The sequence below is a fragment of the Panthera onca genome, chromosome E3 (assembly GCF_046562875.1).
Source record: "Panthera onca isolate mPanOnc1 chromosome E3, mPanOnc1 haplotype 2, whole genome shotgun sequence".
NCBI classification, from domain to species: domain Eukaryota; kingdom Metazoa; phylum Chordata; class Mammalia; order Carnivora; family Felidae; genus Panthera; species Panthera onca.
Genome location: NC_138354.1, coordinates 24,249,441 through 24,274,463, shown reverse-complemented (window position 1 = coordinate 24,274,463; position 25,023 = coordinate 24,249,441). Strand labels below are relative to the sequence as shown.

The 25,023-nt window shown below is 41.3% G+C and overlaps 1 protein-coding gene across 3 annotated transcripts in view; it reads left to right on the top strand.

The window, feature by feature from the left end:
• The window catches only part of METTL9 (methyltransferase 9, His-X-His N1(pi)-histidine), a 51,785-nt gene that overhangs the window by 6,015 nt on the left and 20,747 nt on the right, over positions 1 to 25,023 (top strand). For all 3 annotated transcript variants that reach the window (XM_078440475.1, XM_078440474.1, XM_078440473.1), the window contains exons 2-4: positions 9,842 to 10,032; positions 15,292 to 15,501; positions 23,312 to 23,496. In XM_078440475.1, coding sequence (XP_078296601.1) covers positions 9,842 to 10,032; positions 15,292 to 15,501; positions 23,312 to 23,496 — 586 coding nt within the window. The remainder of the gene's footprint in view (positions 1 to 9,841; positions 10,033 to 15,291; positions 15,502 to 23,311; positions 23,497 to 25,023) is intronic.

The following is a 25,023-nucleotide window of genomic DNA, read 5'->3' as shown; positions in this document are numbered from 1 at the left end:
CTTGAATATCTGGAATTAGCAAGGTATAACTTAAAACTGCAAGGTTGTGTTATATCTGACTTATTTTTTCACCTTCTGTAAGCTCTGAACTGTGTTATGTTGCACGGGGTGATGGGGTATAAGACGGAATTGAAACAACTGGGGGTTTTTTCCAAATGAAAAAATACTTGGACATCACAGCCATAGGTCACAGGTTGTGCTAATGGACAGATTCGGTGTCCTGTCCCCTCACTCCCCATTTACTTTGCAGGGGCTGATCAAAGTCAGGCACAAGTTAACAATGCTCAAGGGCAGTCACCAGCTAGCCAGATGGACACTGATGGATTTGTATCCTCTTCTGAGCTGCCTTCCAGAATCTGGAGGCCTCTGCAGCTGAATACCAAAGAGATTTTGAAAGGAGTTTCTTTCCTTCCTTACAATTGTGTTGAAACCCTATCCAAATGTTTGCCTCTGGGTGCCTGGGTGGCTCAGTCATTTAAGTTTTGGACTTTGGCTCAGGTGGTGATCTCGCCGTCTGTGCGTTTGAGCCCTGTGTCCGGCTCTGTGCTGAAGGCTCAGAGCCTGGAGCCGGCTTTGGATTTTGTGTCTCCCTCTCTCTGTGCTGGCCCCGCCGCCTGCTCATGCTGTCTCTCTCTCAAAATAAAGACACATTGAAAAAACAACAAGTGTTTGCTTCAGTTTCACAGAATATCAGGATCTCTCTCTGCTGCTGAATACACTAGAAGGTGCTTGAGGGCACCCTGGTAATTGCCAGTAAAAGACCATTGCTTAGACCTTCTAAAGCATTGTTAAAATCTTAGGATTATAAAATTCTAACAGTGAGTGCATATTTTAAATGAAAATTGCCAATTATTTATTTATTAAATCAAAGCTGAAACAATCTAATCCATATGAATTGTTTCCCTCCATGGACTTGGGTGCCTTGTCACCACTGTACACATTGAAATCTCATATAAAGAGGTTGTTGGTTTAGGTTTGTGTCATCTGTGGAAGAAAAATGAATGGTTTGAATGTTGACTCTTATGCTGTGCTTCAATGCAAGGAAGTGTCAATGATTGAATGTCTGGACTGATAGGATTCATTGCAGAACTTAGAATGTGATTTTTGAGTCCTTAGCTGCCAGGTCCAGGTCGTCAGGCTTAGTCTGACCACCCCCTGTAGTAGAAAAGATTCTGTGTTCATGGACCCCGTCAGTGGAGCCTTTCCAGTTGTTTTTAGTGGTGCTAAATGCCTCAGGTCTTTGGTTACTCATTCCTTTTGAGAATGGCTGGGTGCCCAGACCTACCGTGTGGTTTTTAGGCATTCTCTTGAACTTCAGTTCTCTAACTGGCTTTTGTGGTCCTTGGACAGGAAGGGGAAGGAAATCAAGTTACTGTGTTTCTATTGTCTGCCAGACACTTTAATGATTCTCTCTAATCCTCATAACAACTCCCAGAGGTAGGTGGCGCACCCCCTTTTTTAATAGACAGATGAGCCTAAGAGCGATGACACTTGCTCAGGAGATACTTGGTAGGTGGCAGAGTTGGGTTTTGATCTCTGCTCTGTCTGGTTTCAAGGCCCAGGCTTTTCCCACCTTTTCATGATGCCACTCCTAGGAAGCCTTGTGTTGTATGAGGGCCTGTGAAAGTAGGCTGTCTCCTTAGTAGGAAACTGCCCCCACTTTAGCAGAGCTGTGTGGACACATTGAATCCATGTAGCTGTATGCAAAAACACCAGTTGCAGTTTTGTAGTGTGTGAGTTAGACAACGTTGGGATAAGTGTCCCAAGTTCTGGCTTTCATCCAGTTTGTGAGTGCTTTGGTCAAGTTTAATGTTGGAAAAAAAATCGTACCTAGGGTGTCTTTTTTCCAACACCCACTATTTCTTTGACACTGGCTGGGTGTCCTACAATTCATTTCTGTTCTGATACAACCCGGAGTTAACATCTGTCCAGAGGCTTAAGGACTCCATCCTGCAAGACTGCCCTCCCTTCGGGTGCCAGCTGCAAGTTGGGGGTACATAGACTACCCCCCCATGTTTCTGCCCAATTTGTGTACAAATTCTGGGGTTCCCACAACCCTCCCTCAGGTTAGATAATTTGCTAGAATGACTCCATTTAGGAAGACATTTTACTTGTTTACTCGTTTATTATAAAGGATACGATTCAGGGAAAGCCAAATGGAAGAGATGAATAGGGCAAGGTATGGCCGGTAGAAGGTGGCACAGAGCTTCCATGCCCTCTCCAGGTGTTCAGCAACCTGGAAGTCCCTAGAGCCGTGTTGTTTAGGGGCTTTATGAGGGTTTCATTACCTAGGCATGGTTGATTAAATCACTGACCTTTGGTGATAACTCAATCTCTTAACTCCTCTCCTTTGTCTAGAGGTTGGAGGTGGGGCTGAAAGTTCAAACCCCCCTCCTCCATCACTATATTAGCATACAAAAGATACTCTTTATTTTTTTTTTAATTTTTTTAATGTTTGTTTATTTTTGAGACAGAGGGAGACAGACCACGAGTGGGGGAGGGGCAGAGAGAGAGAGGGAGACACAGAATCTGAAACAACTCCCGGCTCTGAGCTGTCAGCACAGAGCCCAATGCAGGGCTCGAACCCATGAACCGTGAGGTCATGACCTGAGCCGAAGTCGGATGCTTAACCGACTGAGCCACCCAGGCGCCCCCAAAAGATACTCTTTAACACTTAGGGGATGCCCCAAGAGTCTTGGGGCTCTGTGCCTGTATCTAGGGGATAAAGCACCAGTAGCGAAGGGGGTGAGGGAGAGAGAATCTTAAGCACGACACAGGGCTCTCATAGGGTTTAATCTCATGACCCTAAGCCAGGAGTTTTGTGACCTGAGCCAAAATCAAGAGTAGGACGCCTAACTGACTGAGCCACCCAGGTGCCCCCTAAAATAACCTTTTTTTTTTAAAGTTTATTTTGAGAGAGAAAGAGAGCACAAGTGGGGAAGGGGCAGAGAGAGGGAGAGACAGAATTGCAGGAGGCTCTGTGCTATCAGTGCAGAATCTGATGCCAGGGTCGAACTCCCGAACCATGAGATCATGACCTGAGCTAAGATGAAGTGTGGAACACTTAACCAACTGAGCCATCCAGGCGCCCAACCCCTAAAATAACTTTCTTTTTTCAAATGTTTATATTTGAGAGAGAGACAGAGACAGTGTGCGAGCAGGGGAGGGGCAAAGAATCAGACGGAGACAGAATCTGAAGCAGGCTCCAGGCTCCCAGCTGTCAGCACAGAGCCTCACGTGGGGCTTGAACTCGAGCTGTGAGATCATGACCTGAGCTGAAGTCCGATGCTTAACTGACTAAGCCACCTGGGTGCCCCCCTAAAATAACTTTCTAACTCCTCTGTGTTCAAGTCCTCTGTATTTTGGAAGAAAAGATAATTATATAACACGTTTGACTATTGAACTAAAAAATAAATTCTGATAAGCTTTTAACTATATCCCTCTGTTTGATAAGCAAATATAATCTCATCAGAAAATTATATTTCTGCTTTGAAGGAATGACTGATCCACCAAGATTATATAAAGATTAGGAGATGTTCATGGGACCTGACCTAATACCTTATATTTTGATTAGCGAATATTGTCACATATGCATTCACAACTCATGTCTACTTCATTTGGCTATTTGTCTGATTTTTAGTATAGCTACAGAGTCTTGTTGCAAGTAATTTACTGTATTTTTAGAAGTTCTGTATTTACTGTATTTTACAGTATTTACTGTAATTTTTAGAAGTTCTGGTTAATTACCACATCCTACCTTGTACTTGGCATTAGTAGATGACTGCATGGTATAACTGGTTTGATTAGAATTCGTTATTTAAAAGATTTCCTTACCGTCTTGGATTGGAGAAAGTTCAAGTGAGCTTTGAAGGAAGATGCTAAAATGACGTTTTTCCCGGCACTGGTCTCCAGCTGAGGAGGCCAGCCCACAGTGGGCTTGGCACACAGTCCTTCCAATGCGAACGTTTAATGAGCATGATGCTTTGTTCTTGCCTGCGCACCTTGGTCTCTGTAGTCTTTGAGGAGCACACATTCAAAGAACTCACCTGCTTGAAAGTGCATGGGAGCCTGCAGATAGGCCACCCAGTGCTGTGAGCTCATTACAGCTTTTCATTTAAGCTGGGTTGTCTGGAGAGAGGAACTCCAGTGGGGTGGCAGGGGCTCCTGCATTGATTTTTCTATCAGCATCTCATCTTAAGGGCAAGGGGACTGCTTATTTAAGGCTTGAAGTTCTTGGCCAAGATCGTAATCCCATTATTTGATTCCCTTGGTTTCTGATTTTTTTTCTCTCCTCTGGAGTGTAAGTCCATCTTTAGTTTTTCCCTAGACCACTGTTAAGCTGGGATAATTAGGAAACACTAATGAAATTTTCTGGGTAGGCCCATTTAGGGGTTCTCAAGCAGTGGTGATTTTGTCCCCCAGGGGGCATTTGGCAATGTCTGGGACATTTTGGGTGGTCCTGATGGGAGGGGAGTGGGGAGCGCTCCTGGCATCTGATGGGTAGAGGCTTGGGATGCTGCTAAACATCTTCTAATACATCAGACACATCTCATAACAAATTATGATTATCTGGCCCCAAATGTCAGTAATGCTGAGGTTGAGAAACCCTGTAATTTAGTTGCTATCTAGATCAGATTATCTTTTCTCTAAACACACCCCCGTCCAGTTTAGTTGGACAGAATGGTCCTGCTTTCTTTTCTGAAAATAAATCTCAGACACACTGGGTAGACCGAGAAGAAACTTCTTTCAAAGAAACCTTTATAAACCAACATGCACCTAGAATAGGAACCTCAGTCAGCTGGAAGTGCTCAGAAACCCCAGGCTTCCCATTTGTCCAGAAGTTGTGGGGTGGTAAATGAAATGTGAATGTACTTGGCCAAGGGCCTGAAACAAAGTAGGTGTTTTAGTCAGTGTCATCCTTCCTTGCTTGCTTGTGGTGTTGCAATTTTGTGGTGAGTGGGTAGGTTTGACCACTGTTTGCAGAAGTGAGTTTAAGCAAGACCTTTCAGGGGTACCTGGCTGGCTCAGTCAGGGGAGCATAGGACTCTTGATCTCGGGATCATGAGTTCGAGCCCCACGTTGGATATAGAGTTTACTATAAATAAATAAATAAATAAATAAATAAATAAATAAAGTATAATAATAAAATAAAAAAGAAAAGTAAGACCTTTCAAAAACCTTGGAGTTTCAGAAATTGACAGAAACCCAGTGACAGCTATCTCTGTGGTTATCCTTATATTCATTCCCTCCAGGATTTTGTTAGAAACTCCAAATTCTATGTTAGGCTGCCTGTGACTTTATTTATTTTTATTTTTTAAACATTAATTTTTTTTTTTTTTTTTTTTTTTTTTTTTTTTTTTTTTTGAGAGAGAGAGAGCGAGCATGGGAGGGGCAGAGGGGATAGAAAGAGAGAATCCTAAACAGGCTCCATGCTCAACACTCAGCCTGGAGCCTGATGCGGGGATCGATCCCAAGACCCTGGAATGATGACCTGAACCAAAATCAAGAGTCGGCAACTCAACTAACTGAGGCACCCAGATGCCCCAAGGCTGCCTGTGATTTTAACAGTAGTTCATTTGACATTTATTGTTCACTGTATCCGTATTAGGCACTGAAGTCCGTCATTGTCCCTCACTTTATGAAATCTCTTTCTCTCTGGGAAGATATACACTGAACATATAATTATGTACAGTTATTAGTTCAATGTTCATAAATGTTATCAAGGAGACATATGAGATGTAGGAGAGAGGTATTCGGATGGGGGGAACCCAGCCTAGTCTGCAAATTCAAGGCAAACATACTTGAAGAAATATCTTAGTATTAGGTCGAATTGACCAGGTAAAGAGAGAGTGGGTTGGGGTGATGGAAATGTAGGGGATGGAGCAAACACCATGTGAGATATCCAGAGGAAAGGAGCCTTCCAGAAAAAGAGAGGGGGTGCAGTGTTATGACATAGTGAATGGCCAGGTGTTATGGGTGGGCAGGCAGTGTCACGAGGTGACTGTGGACGCAGACTGGACAAATCGTGTAGGACCTGGTAAGCCATATTGAACATTTTAGATATTAGCTTCAGACTTCTGTGTAGCAGGGTCGTGATGTGATCAGATTTGCATTTAAAATTTTCAGTTTTTAGAGAGGCTTGTTTGGCCACTTAAATTTTTAAACCACTTTTAATTACAGTGCTATCCACATTTAGATATGTAAATATATGTTAAAAATAACCTTTATTGAGATATGTATAGTTCACATACCATAAAATTCATCCTTTTAAAGTGTATAGTTCAATGTTTTTTAGTACAATATATTTACACAGTTGTGCAACCACCATCACTCTCTAGTTTTAGAACATTTTCATCACTCCAGAAAGAAACTGCGTATCCATTGGTAGACACTCCCCACTGCCCCCTGCCCCCAAACCCTTGGCAACTGGTCTATTTTCTGTCTCTGAGCCTGCCTATTCTGGACACTTTATGTAAGTGAACATATCATTTGTGGCCACTTGTGACTGGCTTCTTTCCCTTAGCATAATGTTTTCACAGTTCATCCACGTTGTCACCTGAATCAGGACTTCACTGCTTTTTATGGTTGAATAATCCATATTCTGTTGTATAGATCAGTCATATCTTGTTTATCCATCAGTTGATGGATGTTTGGGTTTGTTTCCACTTTTTGATGATTCTGAATAATGCTGTGGAGTTGGCATTTGTATCATGCAAATGGTCAGGAGGAGCATGGGTTTCAACTTTTATATTTATTTATTTTTAATTAATTTATTTTGAGAGAGAGAGAACGCGTGTGCCCGTGAGCTGGGGAGGGGCAGAGAGAGAGGGAGAGAACCCTAAGCAGGCTTGCACTGAAATCTAGAGTCAGACACTCAACCCCCTGGGCCCCCCAGGCACCCCCAACCTTTATCTTAAGAATTTTTTCTTTAATATTTATTTTTAAGAGAGAGATGCACGCTCAAACACACACACACACACACACACACACACACACACACACACACACACACACACACACACACACACACACAGTGTGAGCAGGGGAGGGGCAGAGAGAGGGAGACACAGAATGTGAAGCAGGCTCCAGGCTCTGAGCTGTCAGCACAGAGCCCGATGCAGGGCTTGAATTCATGAACTGCGAGATCATGACCTGAGCTAAAGTTGGACGACTGAGCCACCCAGGCTTTCCACCCCCCTCTTATACAAATTTTTGTAATGTTCCAACCTTTGTCTTTAAAGAGAAGGGCTTTACTCCTTCTCATTCCATAGCACATTCTGTTCAGTAAGCAGTTTCTTTTCTGAAGCACTTGTATAGCTGTAAAGGTTCAACCACATGTGTCAGTGAATTGAGAGAAATGCTGTTAAGAACTGGAGTTTTCCTCTTGGCACTTGAAAGCAATATTTGCAGTTAATGATGCCAAGTCTTACTTCGTTCTAGAAGTCAGAGTCCATTGTTGTTCTAGTTGTCCATTTACAAGTGGATGCCAAGGAATTCTTAGCTCCTCTGTTTCACTTGAATGACTTCTTGTCTGCACTAATAGAATGTACCTGATTGCCTATTACTAAGGTGATGGCTTTCATCTTTATTAGTCATTTCAGAAAATAAAAAATAAATAAAAGTCAGAGTAGCCTCAGTATCACAGAGTTCAGAATGTGTACCAGGAGGTTGTGAGTATAATAAAAAATGGTTTATGACTTCTACTGGGGCATAACTTCAGGCACAGTGAATATTAAGAATTAATGATTAAGCAAGAACATTTTCAGACCAAGGAAGAAAGTATAGGCAGTAAATATAAGAAGCTTATCATGTAGAGTGGAAAAAGTGAAAATAGTTATCAAGTCCAAGCAGTTTTGGTAACAGTGTTTAAATGGTAAATGAACACAGGGGCTCCTGGGTGGCTCAGTCATTGAGCATCTGACTCTTGATTGTGACTTGGGTCATGATCTCACCGTTAGGTTCGTGAGATGGAGCCCTGCGCTGGGCTTTGTGCTGACAGAGCAGGAGCCTGCTTGGGATTCTCTCTTTCCCTCTTTCTCTGCCCCTCCACTGCTTGGGCAGATGCGCGTGCTCTCTCTTTCTCAAGATAAATAAATAAACCTCAAAAAAAAAAAGTAAATTAACAAATCAGTCAACAGATGGGAAATTTGGTATCTAGTTTGGATATAGGGTTTGTAAAAAAAAAGATTAGTTAATCTTTAAATTTTTAATGTGCCTGTTTGCTTGCTTGTATTGGATTATAACTGGTTCCTTTCAATGCTAGTGTCAGGAATGTTACCCAAGATTTGTTTTAACATTTAGCAAGCTTAGGATGACTGTAAAATTGGCCCACCAATTGCGTAAGCAGTTACAGGATGCCTGTTGATAAATGGTCATATTTGTCAGGGGGAAGCAAATTACTTTTTTTTTTTTAATTGTTTTAAATGTTTATTTATTTGTGAGAGAGAGACAGAGTGTGAGTGGGGGAGGAGCAGAGAGAGGGGGAGACACAGAATCCAAAGCAGGCTCCAGGCTCTGAGCTGTCAGCACAGAGCCTGACGCGGGACTCAAACTCACGAACTGTGAGATCATGACCTGAGCCAAAGTCGGACGCTTACCGACTGAGCCACCCAGGCGCCCCGGAAGCAAATTACTTTTGACGAAGGCTCTCTTTATTGGGAAAGATTGATTGTTTTTTTAGCAGATAATGGATTAATAATAACTGGTCAACCCTACAGTTTCATCATTGTAATTAATGGGCTTACTCTTATTTATCAGGCCATGTTAGAGGAATCTCATTGCTATTATAGGATTCTTCTGTGTGTCTGGTACTGCATTGAGGATTTGCCTGCATTACCTTATTTAATCCTCTCAGTACCCTACTAGGATAGATAGATACCAGTGACCTCTCTAGTCTACAGATGAATGAACAGAGGCCCAGAGATTAAGTGACTTGTCCAAGCTTACACACGAATGGCAGAGCCAGGACTTGATCATGGAACACACTCTAAAGCTGACATACCCTATGATTGACTTCCCTCCCTTCCCTGGTACACTAACTCTAAACGGAAAACATTTATTATAGAAGGTTAAATTTCATCCACAGTTGAAGCTCCTGAATTTTGTTCTGAAAAGTACATTCATGTTAGAGCCTGTTCCCAGAAGTCTCGTTCTCAGCATGTTATTACCTTGTCTTCTCGTTGATTACAATGTGACCTTAAGTAACTTCTTGATCCTTCTCAAGCACATATTGCCCCCGGTCTGTGAGAATGTTCTATGACCTGGTAAAGCGCACCTCAATAATTCTAAAGGCCTCTATATAGCCTACAAGAAGAAAGGCAGCTTTATCTGGTCACTGGAGTGGTAATTTCTGCTGCTTTACTCTGCCATTGATTTGTTTGCTGGTTTTGAATTAAACCATTGCGTTATGTGACTGTTTCCTTATCTAAAAACAAGGTTAATAATGCTAGTTACTGCCTTCTGATGTTGATTTTCAGTGAAGGAGAGGCCAACTGAGCCTTCCTAGATCTCAGGGTCCTGGGGATATAGTGACTGAAATATTGGGCGGGGGGTCAGAATACAAGGACTGTGGCCTGGCTCTGTCACCTACTAAACTGCATGACTCAGAAACCTCTTCCCCCTGCGCCCCCTACATTATGAGAATTAGATGAGAAATTATGTATGTGGAAGTATTTTACACTTTATAGGTCATCTGAGTGTAAGAGATGATGATTATCCTCCCAGTGCCATGAGATTATACCATTTAGAAATACTGGATTTGATTTAGTCTTCTGGCTTCTGTTTTTGGACTTCTTAGATGACACTTAAGTTGTGTGTTTTCACTTGTTCTTCTTTTTTTTAGTGGTACGTGTGCAACAGAGAGAAATTATGCGAATCACTCCAGGCTGTCTTTGTTCAGAGCTATCTTGATCAAGGAACACAGATCTTCTTAAACAACAGTATTGAGAAATCTGGCTGGCTATTTATCCAATTATATCACTCTTTTGTGTCATCTGTTTTTAGCCTGTTTATGTCTAGAACATCTATCAATGGGTAAGTGAGTCTTGTGTATTTTTTCTTTCTCCTTAGGTTTAAAAAAAGAAAATGAAAGAGAAAAGCTATTTTGTTAAAGGTATTGATCACCTCAGCTACAATACTTGTGCTAGTCAGAATCCTTGGCAGTGGGTGGGTCCAGTGTCTTAGCCTTCTGCAGTTGTGCCTTTTATATTCATCATAACTTGAGGCATCTGGGTGGCTCCGTTGGTTAAGCGTCTGACTTCGGCTGAGGTCATGATCTAATTGTTCGTGGTTCAAGCCCCGCATCGGACTCTGTGCTGACAGCTCAGAACCTGGAGCCTGCTTCGGATTCTGTGTCTCCTCTCTCTGCCCCACCCCACTCATGTTCTGTCTCTGTCTCTCTCTCAAAAATAAATAAACATAAAAAAACTTAAGAAAGTAGATTCACCATAACTTGATAAATAGCCTCATTAGTCTGTATTTCTACGGTGGGAGTTACTTGGAGCAGTGCTTCCCAGCTTCGATGTGCACAAGAAACAACCCGGAGATCTGGTGAAAACGCAGATTGTGAATCAGTAGGTCAGGGACCTAGGATTCTGCATTTTTAAAAAAAATTTTTTTAACATTTATTTATTTTTGAGACAGAGAGAGTCAGAGCATGAATGGGGGAGGGTCAGAAAGAGAGGGAGACACAGAATCCGAAACAGGCTCCAGGCTCTGAGCTGTCAGCACAGAGCCCGATGCGGGGCTCGAACTCCCGGACCGCGAGATCATGACCTGAGCTGAAGTTGGACGCTTAACTGACTGAGCCACCCAGGTGCCCCAAGGATTCTGCATTTTTAATAAGCTCCCAAGTGATGCCCATGATGCTGCTAGTCCCCTACTGTAGAGAGTAGCAAGAACTAAGCCCTTAACATGTGGTGAAGAGTAAAATCTTTGCTTTAGCACACTTCCCAGGAACAAGTTTTTTTTTTTTTTCTTTTGAGAGGGGGGATTTAATCAACCCAGCAATGTGTGATGGCTTATTTCGAGTGAAGGCCCAACATCTGTTCTTAACATAATGTCTAGGCGCACCAGAATTTTGTAAACTTGCTGTGGAATGCCCATCTCTAGTGTGGTTCTCTCATATAAATCCATGGAGAAAGCTTTAGGAGTACAGATTTTTTTCAGTCTTTTCTTGGCCAAATTTTCAAAAATCCCCAAGGCCCAAGAATCTAGAATGCCAAGGAGAAAATCAGTAGAGTTTAGTGTTTACAAAGCCTTATTGGACTGCTTAAAGCCACTGGTTGGGCCCACTTTTTTTTCCCCCCTTGAGGTTTCAAGCCAGCTTCTCCTGACTGTCTGGATCCCTGGTCTATCATCTGGTCCTTAAATATGTTTTTAGGCACCATGAGCCATTTCTCAAGATTTCTTTCTTGATTTTCTTCATTGTTTATATGAAACTGCCTTAGGTTTGCTTCAGCAGGCCGTTGTTATTTTTGTCTTGGTAGTTGAGTTTATACAACTTGGTCTGACGTTTTGTTTCTAAAATTGACTACACTGAATTTCTGTTCTGTACCATTTTATTTATTTTGGAAAGCAGGCAAGTCATTGTAACAGTGATTCTTATCCTTTATGAGGTCCTTTACCTTTTGAAAATGATGAAAGGTAGGGATCTTCTCTTCAAATAGTATTTTCATTCAAAATTTCACATACAGTTTTGGGAGATTTCAAACTCTGAACCACCTCCCCCCTTCATCCCCCACCCCTACCCCCAACCTCTGCCCCATGGGACCCTGGTTAAAATTCCTTGATTTGGAATTTCACGGTTTGGTCAAAGAGAGGCAATGCAATTAATAAATTCCTTTGGATTCCCTTATCTGCAGCTCTTCTGTTTTTTGTTTGGTTTTGTTTAACTCTCACCTCCCACTCTCTCAAAACATGCCCTGTGTCTTATTCTCACCGGAAAGCTTAGTTTTGAGCCTGCTGGTACTTTCCATCCATGGTAGATTATTACCATGAATTGCTGTGTCTTAAATAACTACAGGCATCCCTCATTGCACTTCACAGATAATTGCCTTTTTTTTTTTTTTAATTGGAACTTTGTGGTAACCCTGTGTCATGCACGTCTATCAGTGCCATTTTTTCCAGTAGCATTTGCTCACTTTGGATCTGTGTGTCATATTTTGGTAATTCTCCCAGTATTCAAACTTTTTCATTACTGTATTCTGGTGATCTCTGATTAGTGGTTACGACTCGCTGAAAACTCACTTGATGGTTAGCTGTTTTTTCACAATAAAGTATATTTTAACTAAGGTATGTACATTGTTTTTTTAGATATAATGCTGTTGCATACTTTATAGGCCATGGTGTAATGTAAACAACATTTATGTGCACTGGGAAACCAAAAAATTCATTTGGCCTGCTTGTGATACTTGCTTTATCGTGGTGGTCTGGAACTGGACCTGTGGTATCTCTGAGGCACCCTGCACTGTGGTGCCTTCTTGGACTAAGAAGATACTTACCAGACCTCCTTTATGTTAGAAAGGGAAAGGCTAAATAAGGAGAGACCTGATAGCTGTTTTCAGAGTCTATATTATAAGGAAGATACCTGTAAGGAGACACACCTCCTCTATAGATTCTAAATCTAGAGAGAACTTAGATTGTGGCCAGAGAACCTAGGATGGTTAATAAACACAAACCCCCCACCGCCCATGGACATCACTACCTTTAGAAATTAAAGACAAATTAGAGAGCCATACCTGATGTTTGCTGGAAACCTTGTATTGAGCGAGGTCAGTGTCTTGGTATTTTCAGTGGGATAATTCTTTATCGTGTGGGACTGACCCACTTCTATCTGGAAGTCTAGCGTTTCTGGCCTGGTTCACTAACCAGCGGCACTCCCGGGTCATGGGGATGACCCCAGACTCTCCCACCTACTCGCAGTGCCCCCTAGAGGGTGGAGTTGGTCCTGGTTGAGAAACACTGGACTTGATGATTTTTTTTTTTTTTTTTTCAACGTTTTTTTTTTATTTATTTTTGGGACAGAGAGAGACAGAGCATGAATGGGGGAGGGGCAGAGAGAGAGGGAGACACAGAATCGGAAACAGGCTCCAGGCTCCGAGCCATCAGCCCAGAGCCTGACGCGGGGCTCGAACTCACAGACCGCGAGATCGTGACCTGGCTGAAGTCGGACGCTCAACCGACTGCGCCACCCAGGCGCCCCAAGGACTTGATGATTTTTTAAAAAATTTTTATTTATTTTTATTTTTTACACTTTTAATCTTTTTTTGGAGCCTCTGTTGCTCATGATCTTTGGGGATAGACAGTGCTTCCGTCTCTGATGCCTTTAAATGTAGACAAGTCAGATGACCTCTAGCTCTAGAGTTTTATGATTATAATGTCAGGAGTCCTTACATCCCAAGAAGGTGGCTAGGAGAAGCATGGTATTTTATAACCGGGAAAGTTTGAGCCAAAAAACTGTTTTGCAACTTTTGATCCTATGGCAAGTCAACACCAACACTGCATCCCCCACACCGTGCTGCCTGTACCCTCTTCCTGCTCTGACGGTGGCTCCTGTGTGAAGTTTTGTAAAGCTCTTTCAGTAAGTTCAGTCTCTTTTCTCATATTTGCTTTCTGTAGCCTATTTTTCCACCAGAAGATTAAAAAATAATGGTCTTGGAGGAGGTAACACTTTCTCAGTAAGCAGTTTGAGGGATAGCATCATGTTTAGCAATCTGATGTCTGTGCCCCCCCACCTTCCCTAGTTTTTTAGCATTCTGTGGGGCAGAAGGTTTACTGTAAAGACATTATTAGATCTGCTTAAACTCTCCTAAGGCCTTAATGGGAAAAGTGGAGAGAGAGGGAGCCTGTTATATGAACTCTGCAATTTTAATTCTTTCCTAAAACTGGTCTTGCCAGGAGCACCAGGTTGCACACATCTTTCCAGTCACTGTGTGACATACTGTACCATATGCTTATTTCCAGAAAGTAGCAGTACAAACCAGATTTCCCTGCCATTTCCCAGACTGGTGCTTTTCATTAAAAAAAAATTGTTTTTAATGTTTATTTATTTTTGAGAGAGAAAGAGATAGCGCAGGTGAGGGAGGGCCAGACAGAGAGGAGGACAGGGGATCTGAAGTGGCTCTGTGTTGACGTCAGAGAGCCCGCTATGGGGTTTGAATTCATGAACCATGAAATCATGACCTGAGCTGAAGTCGGACGCTTAACCAACTGAGCTACCCAGGTGCCCCCAGAGCGGTGCCTTTCAAACTGTGTTCCAGGGTCTGAAGGAAGTGCCCCAGGAGCTGCTGAGGGGGGAAGGCCCAGAAGTGGCCGCTTCTCCCAGGCTTTCCGCCTTCTTTCTGCAGCGGCTCGCTATTTATGGTTCTGCGCCATCTCTGAGCTCTGCTTCATTTCGGGAAAGGGACCTGGAGAATCCCTGCCCTGGAGAGAGTAGGATTTGAGAGCTAGAAAACCGAGGCTGAGCAGGGAGCGCATTCTGTGCCCCACCGTGATGCTTCCTTGAGACTTGGTTTGAGCCACAGCCTCTGTCTGTTCAGAGAGTTCTCTCTGATCTCCATTTAACTCCTCTCAAGCTTTTTTTTTTTAAAGGCGTTACTGTGGTTTTGAATGTTTTTCAGGATCTTTAGAAATAATAAGACCCAGATGATCATGTAATATATAAACTGATGGAAGTATGAATCTACTTTTTTGGTCTAAATTAACTGATATTGCAGGGACCATTTTTTTCTCTAGTGTCTCTTAAAAATCTATGATAATGAAGTTATTTTTTTTCTCACGCATTGTTTAGTTTAATAACAGCTTTTTTTTCCTATTTGATTTTTCTGCTTAGTATTATTGGCTAGTGCTGTAATCAGATTCTGTTGGGCTGTCATCTTTTTTAACTGATAAATACGTTTTCTGTTACTCTATCTCCTTCTCTCCTTCCTAGTTTGACATAAATTCTTCACATTAACCTTTTAATCTCTTACTCATTCTTCTTTCCTTCCCTTCCTGTCTCATCCTGTTTCCTTTCTACCTTTTACTCCTCTCCTTTGCCGACTCTTTATGGGGTGTTATCTGTAAACTCAGCGCCAAATGGTATCTGGAGGTATTTTCTTATTTTACTAACTTTGCTTTTAATCCTGTAAATCATATAAAAAGTAGTATATAATTTAACCGTATAATCACATAAGATAAATATTTTGTAAGTTCAGGAGGCTATTGGTGCTGAGTTACTGCAGTCACTCTGAATGTATGTGGGGGTGCTTAATTTGCATAGACTCTTCTATTTTTGTCTTTTTTTTCTTCCAGGTTGCTAGGAAGAGGCTCAATGTTTGTGTTTTCACCAGATCAGTTTCAGAGACTGCTAAAAATTAATCCAGACTGGAAAACCCATAGACTTCTTGATTTAGGTGCTGGAGATGGAGAAGTCACAAAAATCATGAGCCCTCATTTTGAAGAGATTTATGCCACTGAGCTGTCTGAAACTATGATATGGCAGCTTCAGAAGAAGAAATACAGGTATAATTTTTAGACATGGTTTGGGGTATATTTCTTGGTTTTGGATGTATTTCTTCTTGAGAGTATATTATTTAAAGGATGTGAATCAGAAACAATTTTCCATGATTAGAATTTTTTAAAAACTTTCCATATTACAGTTAAGTAGAAATTTAGAGAGAAATCATCTTTCCTCATCAGTGTGTTTCTGGACTAGAGGAGTTGGCACTGTGGAAGAAGGGTAGGTGAGGAATAACTTGGAAAAGAGGAATCAGATGTAGAGACTTTTTTGGGGCACCTGGGTGGGCTCGGTTGGTTGAGCCACTGTCTCTTGATTTCAGCTCAGGTCATGGTCTCACAGTGGTGAGATTAGGCCTCACATCAGGCTCTGTGCTGGGTGTGGAGCCTGCCTGAGTTCATCTCTCTCCCTCTCGTTCTGCCCCTCCCCCTCTTACTTGCTCAAAAAAAAAAAAAAAAAAGGTGTAGACACTTTTCCTGTTTGGAATCTGGCTTTTGTTTGTTTGTTTGTTTGTTTTGTTTGAGAGACAGAGTGTGAGCACCTGAGAAACAGGGAGAGAAAATCCTAAGTAGGCTCCATGCCCAGTGAGTAGCCAGGCTCAATCTGACAACGGTGACATCATGACCTGAGCTGAAATCAGGAGTCGGGAGACTACTGACTGAACCACCCAGACACCCCTGGAATCTGGCATTCTTCTTCTTTTTTTTAATGTTTATTTATTTTTGAGAGAGAGACAGAGCATGAGTGGGGGAGGGGCAGAGAGAGAGGGAGACACAGAATCTGGAGCAGGTTTCAGGCTCTGAGCTGTCAGCACAGAGCCTGACGCAGGGCTCAAACCCACAAACTGTGAGATCATGACCTGAGCCGAAGTCGGATGCTTAACTGACTGATCCACCCAGGCGCCCCTGGAATCTGACATTCTTAAAGTTTGTTTTTTGGTTTTTGTTTTTTTTTTTAAATTAAAAAAATTATTGTGGTCAACTACATAACACAGAATTAACCCTTTTAATCATTTTTAAGAAGACAGTTAGTGATACTAAATACATCTACATTGTGTAACCATCACCACTGTCCTTCTCTAGAATCTTTCTGTTGTCCCCACTGAAACTCTGTAATTAAACACTAATTTTCCACTCCTCCCCCCTACCACCCTGGCCCCTGGCAACCATCATCCTACTTCATGTCTCTAGGAATTTGACCCTTCTAGGAACATGAAATAGGAGGAATTATGCATTAATTGTCTTCTCGTGAATGGCTTATTTCACTAAACATGTCTTCAGGGTTTATCCTTGTGGCATGTATCAAAATCACCTTCCTTTAGAAGGCTGAATAATATTCCATTGTATGGATGTACCACACTTGGCTCATTCATTCGTCAGTGGACACTTGGGTTGCCCTCATCTTTTAGCTATTGTGAACAATGCTATTGTGAACACGAGTGTACAAATAACTGTTTGAGTCGTTGCTTTTGCTTCTGGGTATATACTCAGAAGTGGAATTGCTGGATTATAATGTAGGATCCTGTTTAATTTTTTTAGGAATTGTCATACCATTGTCCACAGCAGCTGCCCCGTTTTACATCCTGGCAGCAGTATACAAGGGCTACAGTTTCTCTGCATCTTCGCGAGTACTTGTTATTTACTTATTTTTTTGGTAATAGCCATCCTAATGGGTATGAACTGTCAAATCTTGGTTTTAAGACCATCTTCTGCTCGAGAGACTTAGAAAGAGGGCTGTTTTTTATTCAGTATGGATTCTATTGAATAGGAGAAGAAGGTGCTGGGTACAGAATGGGCCTGCCTCCTCTGATATTTTGGAAGCCAGGCTTAGCCTTAGGAAGAAGGAAAAAGGAATTATGAACTCACTTTTGTATCCACCTAAGTTTCTGCTTCTACAGACAGCATTAGAGTAGCTCTTGGAGCACGACTTGATTGAACATTGGCAAAACATGGAAATTTTAAGCGTGGTGAAGAGAACACCAAGTAGGAAGGGGGTGGAAGGGAAGATTACGATCAAATGTAATGGAGTTTTATATGGAAAGAGAGGAGTAAGCATAGTTTCTGGTATAATCATGCACAGCTAGGTTTCAGAAGTTGAGGTAGAGTTAAGGGACACACACCTTCCTAACAGCTCAAGTATTCAAGTCCTTGCCCCTCTCAGTGTTTAAATAGCTATTAGGGATGCTATCATAGGAGACTTCTGTCTGTGTGAGGTTCAACTGTGTGATTTGTAAGATCCCCTTTAGCACTAGCAGTCTGTCTCAGATTAGATCCTGGAGGGCCTGTGTAGTGATAACTGAATTCTTCTCTTTTTTCTTTTTTCTCTCCTCTTTTCTCCTCTTTTCTCCTTTTTTCTCCTTTTTTCTCTTCTCCCTTCCCTTCCCTTCCCTTCCCTTCCCTTCCCTTCTCTTTTCTCTCTTCTCTTCTCTTCTCTTCTCTTCTCTTCTCTTCTTTTCCTTCTTTCTGAGAGAATCTTAAGCAGGCTCCATGCCTAGCACAGAGTCCAACGTGGGACTTGATCCCACAAACTAGGAGATGATGACCTCCACCGAAACCAAGAGTCGGACACTCAACCGATTGAGCCACCCAGGTGCCCCATGAATTAATTTCTAATTAAAGAAATACTTCAGTATTTTGGGGTGGGTCAGTTGGTTAAGCATCTGACTCTTGGTTTCAGTGCAGGTCATGATCTCCTGGTTTGTGGGATGGAGTCCCACATTGGGCTCTGTGATGATAGTGCAGAGCCTGCTTGGGATTCTCTCCCTCCCTTTCTCTCTGTCTGTCTCTCTCTCTCTCTCTCTCTCTCTCTCTCAAAAGAAATAAATAAACTTAAAAGAAATTAACTCATTATTTGAAAACTTCATGCCAAAGTCCTAATCTGACACTCTCCTCCCATGTAAAAAAAATGTGTTCAAAAGTAGATATGGGGAGGAAGGTGTTTGAAATGTTTTCATTCCCCTCCTATTCACCCCTGCTCCTTCCCTTGCTTGCTTGCCTGCCATTGAAGCCCTTCTTAAGACTAAATGCCTAAATGGAATTATCAGTGAAATTTAGATATCTGAATTAATAATTCATTGTATCTAGAGTTTACATGCTTTGTAACCTACTAGTAAACTTACTACCCTATGAAAAATACTTAATTTTTTTCCCCTAATACGTAGCACATATGCCAAAATCTGCAGTTTGACCTAAATAGGGAATTCATACTGGTTGATATTCTGTCCACAATATTATTAGTATTAAATAAGAACATACTCACAAAAATGGTGTTTTTCAGCACAGTCTGAGATTTTTTTTTAATATGAAATTTATTGTCAAATTGGTTTCCATACAACACCCAGTGCTCATCCCAACAGGTGCCCTCCTCAATACCCATCACCCACTTTCCCCTCCCTCCCACCCCCCATCAACCCTCAGTTTATTCTCAGTTTTTGAGAGTCTCTTATGGTTGGGCTCCTTCACTCTCTGTAACTTTTTTTCCCCTTCCCCTCCCCCATGGTCTTCTGTTAAGTTTCTCAGGATCCACATAAGAGTGAAAACATATGGTATCTGTCTCTCTCTGTATGACTCATTTCACTTAGCATAACACTCTCCAGTTCATCCATGTTCCTACAAAAGGCCATATTTCATTCTTTCCCATTGCCATGTAGTCTTCCATTGTGTATATAAACCACAATTTCTTTATCCACTCATCAGTTGATGAACATTTAGGCTCTTTCCATAATTTGGCTATTGTTGAAAGTGCTGCCATGAACATTGGGGAACAAGTGCCCCTGTGTATCAGCACTCCTGTATCCCTTGGGTAAATTCCTAGCAGTGCTATTGCTGGGTCATAGGGTAGCTAGTTTTTTTGAGGAACCTCCACACTGTTTTCCAGAGTGGCTGCACCAGTTTGCATTCCCACCAACAGTGCAGAGGGTTCCTGTTTCTCCATATCCTCTCCAGCATCTACAGTCTCCTGATTTGTTCATTTTAGGCATTCTGATGGCACAATCTGAGATTTTAATGAGGAAGTAATATCTTAGGTTGGGGTTTGTCCAACCTGCTGGCAGGGCAGACTTTTAGCTTAATACCTCGTTTTCTTGGCTTGGGAGCTAACTATTTTTTGTTTCTCTTCAATATCTGAGTTCATGAAAAACACACAGAAAATGGTTGAGTTCTTTTTCTGTGTTGCCAAGGTATCCTTATTTATGCCAAAAAATCCAGTTGTAAAATTTAAGGATCTGGCTTTGATTTCTAAAACAAAACAGCAATTTTTTTGTACTGTTGGTGTTTTGCTTTTTATTTAGGATTTACCAACATGCCGATTGCTTTGTCACTTCTGTAAGGAAAATATGTTTTAAATCCTCCCGGAAGATAAACTATTACTTAACTTGTTTTCTTGAAAATAATAATTCCAGGGTTAGAAATACTGTTTTGGAAAAGCCACAGGCACAGGAAAGGATTATACAGTTAATTTTTGATTAGGTGTACTAATGAACAATTCCACAATTCAGGGGACAATAATTTTTTAAAAAAGATTCTGTGGCAGGAAAAAATTTTGGCAGCATGTTTTCCTTCCTCAGTCTGCTTCACCAAAAGTTAGTGTTAAAATTAGTTGGTCTGAATGGTAGTTAGATGGTAGAGGAAATAAGGGTGTGGGAAGATGCTGAGCTGTAAAGGGTGTGGGTTTAGAAGTAAATCTGCATAGACCTTTCACACATGCGTAATCAAAAAGGAATCTTATCGGGGCACCTGGGTGGCTCAGTCGGTTAAGTGGCCGACTTCGGCTCAGAGCCTGGAGCCTGTTTCAGATTCTGTGTCTGTCTCTCTGACCCTCCCCTGTTCATGCTCTGTCTCTGTCTCAAAAATAAATAAACGTTTAAAAAAAAAATTTAAAAAACAAAACAAAAAGGAATCGTATGTACATGTTAACACCAGAGAACAGAGATTCTCAATGTAAGTTTGAAAGCTGCTTGACTTGAATCCATTATCTGTAGGTTTGGGATCTTTCTTGAAAAGAAATTATTATAGTTTAAGAATTCTATTTCTCTGGGTGCCTGGGTGGCTCAGTTGGTTAAGTATCTGACTTCAGCGCAGGTCGTGATCTCATGATTCGTGAGTTCAAGCACCATGTTGGGGTCTGTGTTGGCAGCTCGGAACCTAGAGCCTGCTTCAAGTACTGTCTCTCTCTCTCTCTCTCTCTCTCTCTCTCTCTCTCTCTCTGCCCTTCCCCTGTTCGTACTCTGTCTGTCTCTCCATCTCTCAAAAATAAACATAAAATTAAAAAATTTTCTATTTCTCATGTTAACATCCTTTATTTTTTTATTTTTTTTTTAACGTTTATTTATTTTTGAGACAGGGAGAGACAAAGCATGAACGGGGGAGGGTCAGAGAGAGAGGGAGACACAGAATCTGAAACAGGCTCCAGGCTCTGAGCTGTCAGCACAGAGCCCGACGCGGGGCTCGAACCCACGTAGTGCGAGATCGTGACCTGAGCCGAAGTCGGACGCTTAACTGACTGAGCCACCCAGGCACCCCAACATCCTTTATTTTCTTAAAAAAATTTTTTTAATGTTTATTTTTGAGAAGGTGGGGAGAGATTGAGAGAGACACGGAGCACAAGTAGGGGAGGGGCAGAGAGAGAGGGAGACCAGGTGCCCCTTTATTTTCTTTTTTTAATGAAAAGATGTTGGAGACTGAAGTGCAGACTGCTCTTCACTCACAACCCACCACCCGGAAAGCATCAATTCACGGACCGGTTGTCAGGCTCTTTCTCCCCTTAGCTGGGGAGAGTGGGTTGCTTGGCCTGAATAGCCCATTAGGAGTTTCCAAGTTGCAATTTTTTCTCTGCCAGTAACTTACAGTGTGATTTGGACAAGTGACTTCTTCCATTGTTCTCATAAATGGAGGAAATCTTAACCATGGGTCTCGATTCCTGGGCTAATAATACACAGTTCGATTGGGGCCAGTACATTTGTCTTCATCGGTGGAACTGAGTTTACAAGTGAAAAGTCACCATACAAAGATGAAGAAGGGCTTCTAAATGTGTAGCTGTAACTGTCCCTTATTAAAGCCATAATTTTTTATTGGAGCATGTTTTTCTTTCAAAATCTGCAAGTAATTCAGGGATGGATTTGGTGAGATTATTCTATATTAAAACATGTTGATAAAAGTTTGGCTTCTGCTTCCTTATAGATGGGCCTGAGACTTTTTTTGTTGTTTTGTTTTTTTAAATCAAGTGTATCATTTGGTTTTTTTGTTTGTTTGTTTTTTACAATTTATGAATTTAAATAGGCTGTTTGACTGAGGCATTAATATCTAAAATAGTCCTTTTCAATTGTTCATTTTGGTTTTTAAAATGAGAATTGATAGTATTTAAAAAATTTTTTTTAATGTTTATTTATTTTTGAGAGAGAGAGACAGACAGACAGACAGAGTGCAAGCTGGGGAGGGGCAAAGAGGGAGACACAGAATCTGTAGCAGGTTCCAGGCTCTGAGCTGTCAGCCCAGAGCCCGATGCAGGGCTTGAAACCACAAACCATGAGATCATGACCTGAGCCGAAGCCCAGTGCTCAACTGACTGAACCACCCAGGCGCCCTGGAATTGATAGGATTTTTATCCCCAAAGTAGGACCTTTATAGTTTGAATGAACTAAATCCAGTTTCTAAAATAATCATTGCACAATAAAGTGATTTTGGAGCCCTAATGCCCTACTTATTTCAAGCAACAAAGGATTCTGACTAGTCCCTTGAAGTTGGTTAGAGCATTGTTTTGGAGAAGGGTTTAGTTATTACAAAAAACCTAGACTGAAAACAAGATGCAGCTGAGTGGTTTGTGCTCCTTTATTCTATTTGAAAATGCTCTCAAATATCACTATGCTAATGAGTTTTTTAAAACAGCCCTCATTATACTTTCAGAATTTTCTAAGTTAACTCTACTGTATCTACTCAGCATTATCAAAGACTTGTTTACCAAAGATCCTTTTTCCTGCTCCCTTTTCTTCCCTGCCTCTATCATAACATGCCCCATCTGCCACATTCTGATTGTTACAACCAAGCAGGAGTGAGTAATTTACAGAATTGCCTTAATGGTGTGGCTGACAAAGACTCTTGATAAGAGAACTCTTCCTGTGGATAAAACATTGTAAAGGACTTAGAAATGTTCTGAGAGAGGGATGGTAGGAGAGAGAGAGGGAGGGCTGAGAGTAGTGTGTTAACTGTGCTCTTCATTTACGCTTTTAATAGGATGCCCCATGCTTCGTCGTTTCTATATAGTTATTCAGATAGGAAATTCTAGAGTATGAATAATACCTGTCTCCTGGAAACAGAGATGTGTGCTCAAAGGCCATAGGTTGTAAGTGGAAATTACCTTTTTAAGAAGATACCCAGCCATAAGAATACCCCCAGCCATTCTTAAAAATAGAGGGACTCCAGGAATATAAACCATGAATATGTGATGTATTTTATGATTACATTGCAATGAAGTAAAAGTCGGATTTTTTTTGGTTCATTTTATGTTCAGGAATTTGATGCCCTAGTTGTATAACCACTTTTAGCGCCTTGTAACTCATTCTTATTAAACATATATTTTGTTCTTATAAAGGAAGTATATGTTTTTAGATTTGGAAATGGGTGAAATGCTAAATTTACAGAAATAGAGTTGCTGCTTTTCTTTGCCTGGCCATCTTATTATTGCAAATATAAATTATAAATGAAAGATCTTGCGTTTACTTTGATTTAGAAGACAAAGTTAGAGCCTGTGAGGCATCCCAATTATTTTCAAAGATGTCTTTAAGGGCGTTTATATCAATCAAGTTCTTTCTGATGTTTTTAGAGTGCTTGGTATAAATGAATGGCAGAATACAGGGTTCCAGTATGATGTCATCAGCTGCTTGAATTTGCTGGACCGCTGTGATCAGCCCCTGACTTTGTTAAAAGATATCAGAAGCGTCTTGGAGCCCACTAGAGGCAGGGTTATCCTTGCCCTGGTTTTACCCTTTCATCCCTATGTGGAAAACGGTAAGTGTGGTCAAGTCATTTCCTACCCAACATAGATGTCTTTTGGTATTTGTGATTCTGTTTTCTTAGAATAGCCTGGAATTTAAAGGAATATGGTTAACCCATGCACAACATCACCTTGGTTAATGTTCATATTAATGTGGATTTTGTAGAACCTGGTGTCCCCTTTGCAGTGGTAATAGTGAGTACCCAGCTGGGTCTGCTTGCGTGGAATTGAAAACCTAAAATGTGGCCATATTTTCTGTTCTGAAATGGAGCCTCAGCCATTTGTTTATCAGCTTAGAAGCTGAGCCAAGAAATGAGTGATGCCTTTTAATGTACCTGGATATACTTGTCGAGTGCCACAGCTGTTTTGTATTTTACATCTCTTGTTCCAGACTGGAAAAATGGTAAATGCCATTACCTGTTTTACCCTCGTGAAGACCATTTGTGTTCCAGCATGTGTCATTTCTTTGTATGACATTGGGTTTTTGGTTGCAGAGTCTTGCTCTTCCACAATCCCGAGTGAAGAATGTATTAAAAGAAATGGTTTGATTTCGTATTACTTCATATTTACTGTGATCTGGTAGTAGCCACATTAACTCATGGTTTTAGCTCACGTGGTTTGCATTTCAGGTCTTGTTGGAAGTTATGATTTTAAGCCTCTCCTTTGCATTTTCATTAGTTAATGTGCAGTAATACAAAAACTGTTTATTAAGTAATACATGGTAATATTTGAAAATCTTTAGTTTTTCCATTTTACTGCCTGGTTCAGCCTTGGGTTCAAAAACTCTAAGAGCCTGCAGACATTTTTAAGACCTGCATTAATATTTCATAAGCTTCATAGTTCTCAAATATCCGTGAAAATCTGTCTTAAGGAATAATATTCATGTTTGCTTATAACCATGGATTTGACTTGCTCCTTTATTTCTTCTTGTCCTTATTTTTAGCCCCCTCAGGTCTTAGTCCCTTCAGATTAAATGCTTGTTTTAACATTTCCAAATGATTTTAGATGTTTGTTCATGATGGGGAAAATGCAGAATTCTTTAGACATAGGAGGGTGGGAAGGAGTGCAGATAGACCAGATCAAACAATTCCTGTTGGTGAATCACCTGGTCGTGGTAAAGAAAAAATTGCTTTCAGTTTGAGTGCCCATATAGCGTGTATGCATGTGTAAGTTTGTGTGTGTGTGTGTGTGTGTGTACGTGCAGTACAGTGAGGATCCTAGGAAATGTCCTTGGTAATTCAGCAACCTGACTTGTCAGTGCTGTTCCCTGTGTAATTAAGCCTTAGCTCCATCTCTGCATTGCAATCACTAGTCATCAGATTATAAGGCCCTGGTTTCCTGTGTCCTGTTGGGCAACCACATGATAGAATTTTAGTGCTATTTCCTGGCATAGCAGGAGGTGGAAGAGCAGGGGAAGAAACATTAATCTAACCATGAATTTTATTTCCTTTTGTTTCTCACACTAAAAATTGAGAGGAAATCCAACTGCACAAGAGAGCAGTCCCCAGTAAGGCCTGAAAACAAGCTCCCTGGTTGTGGAC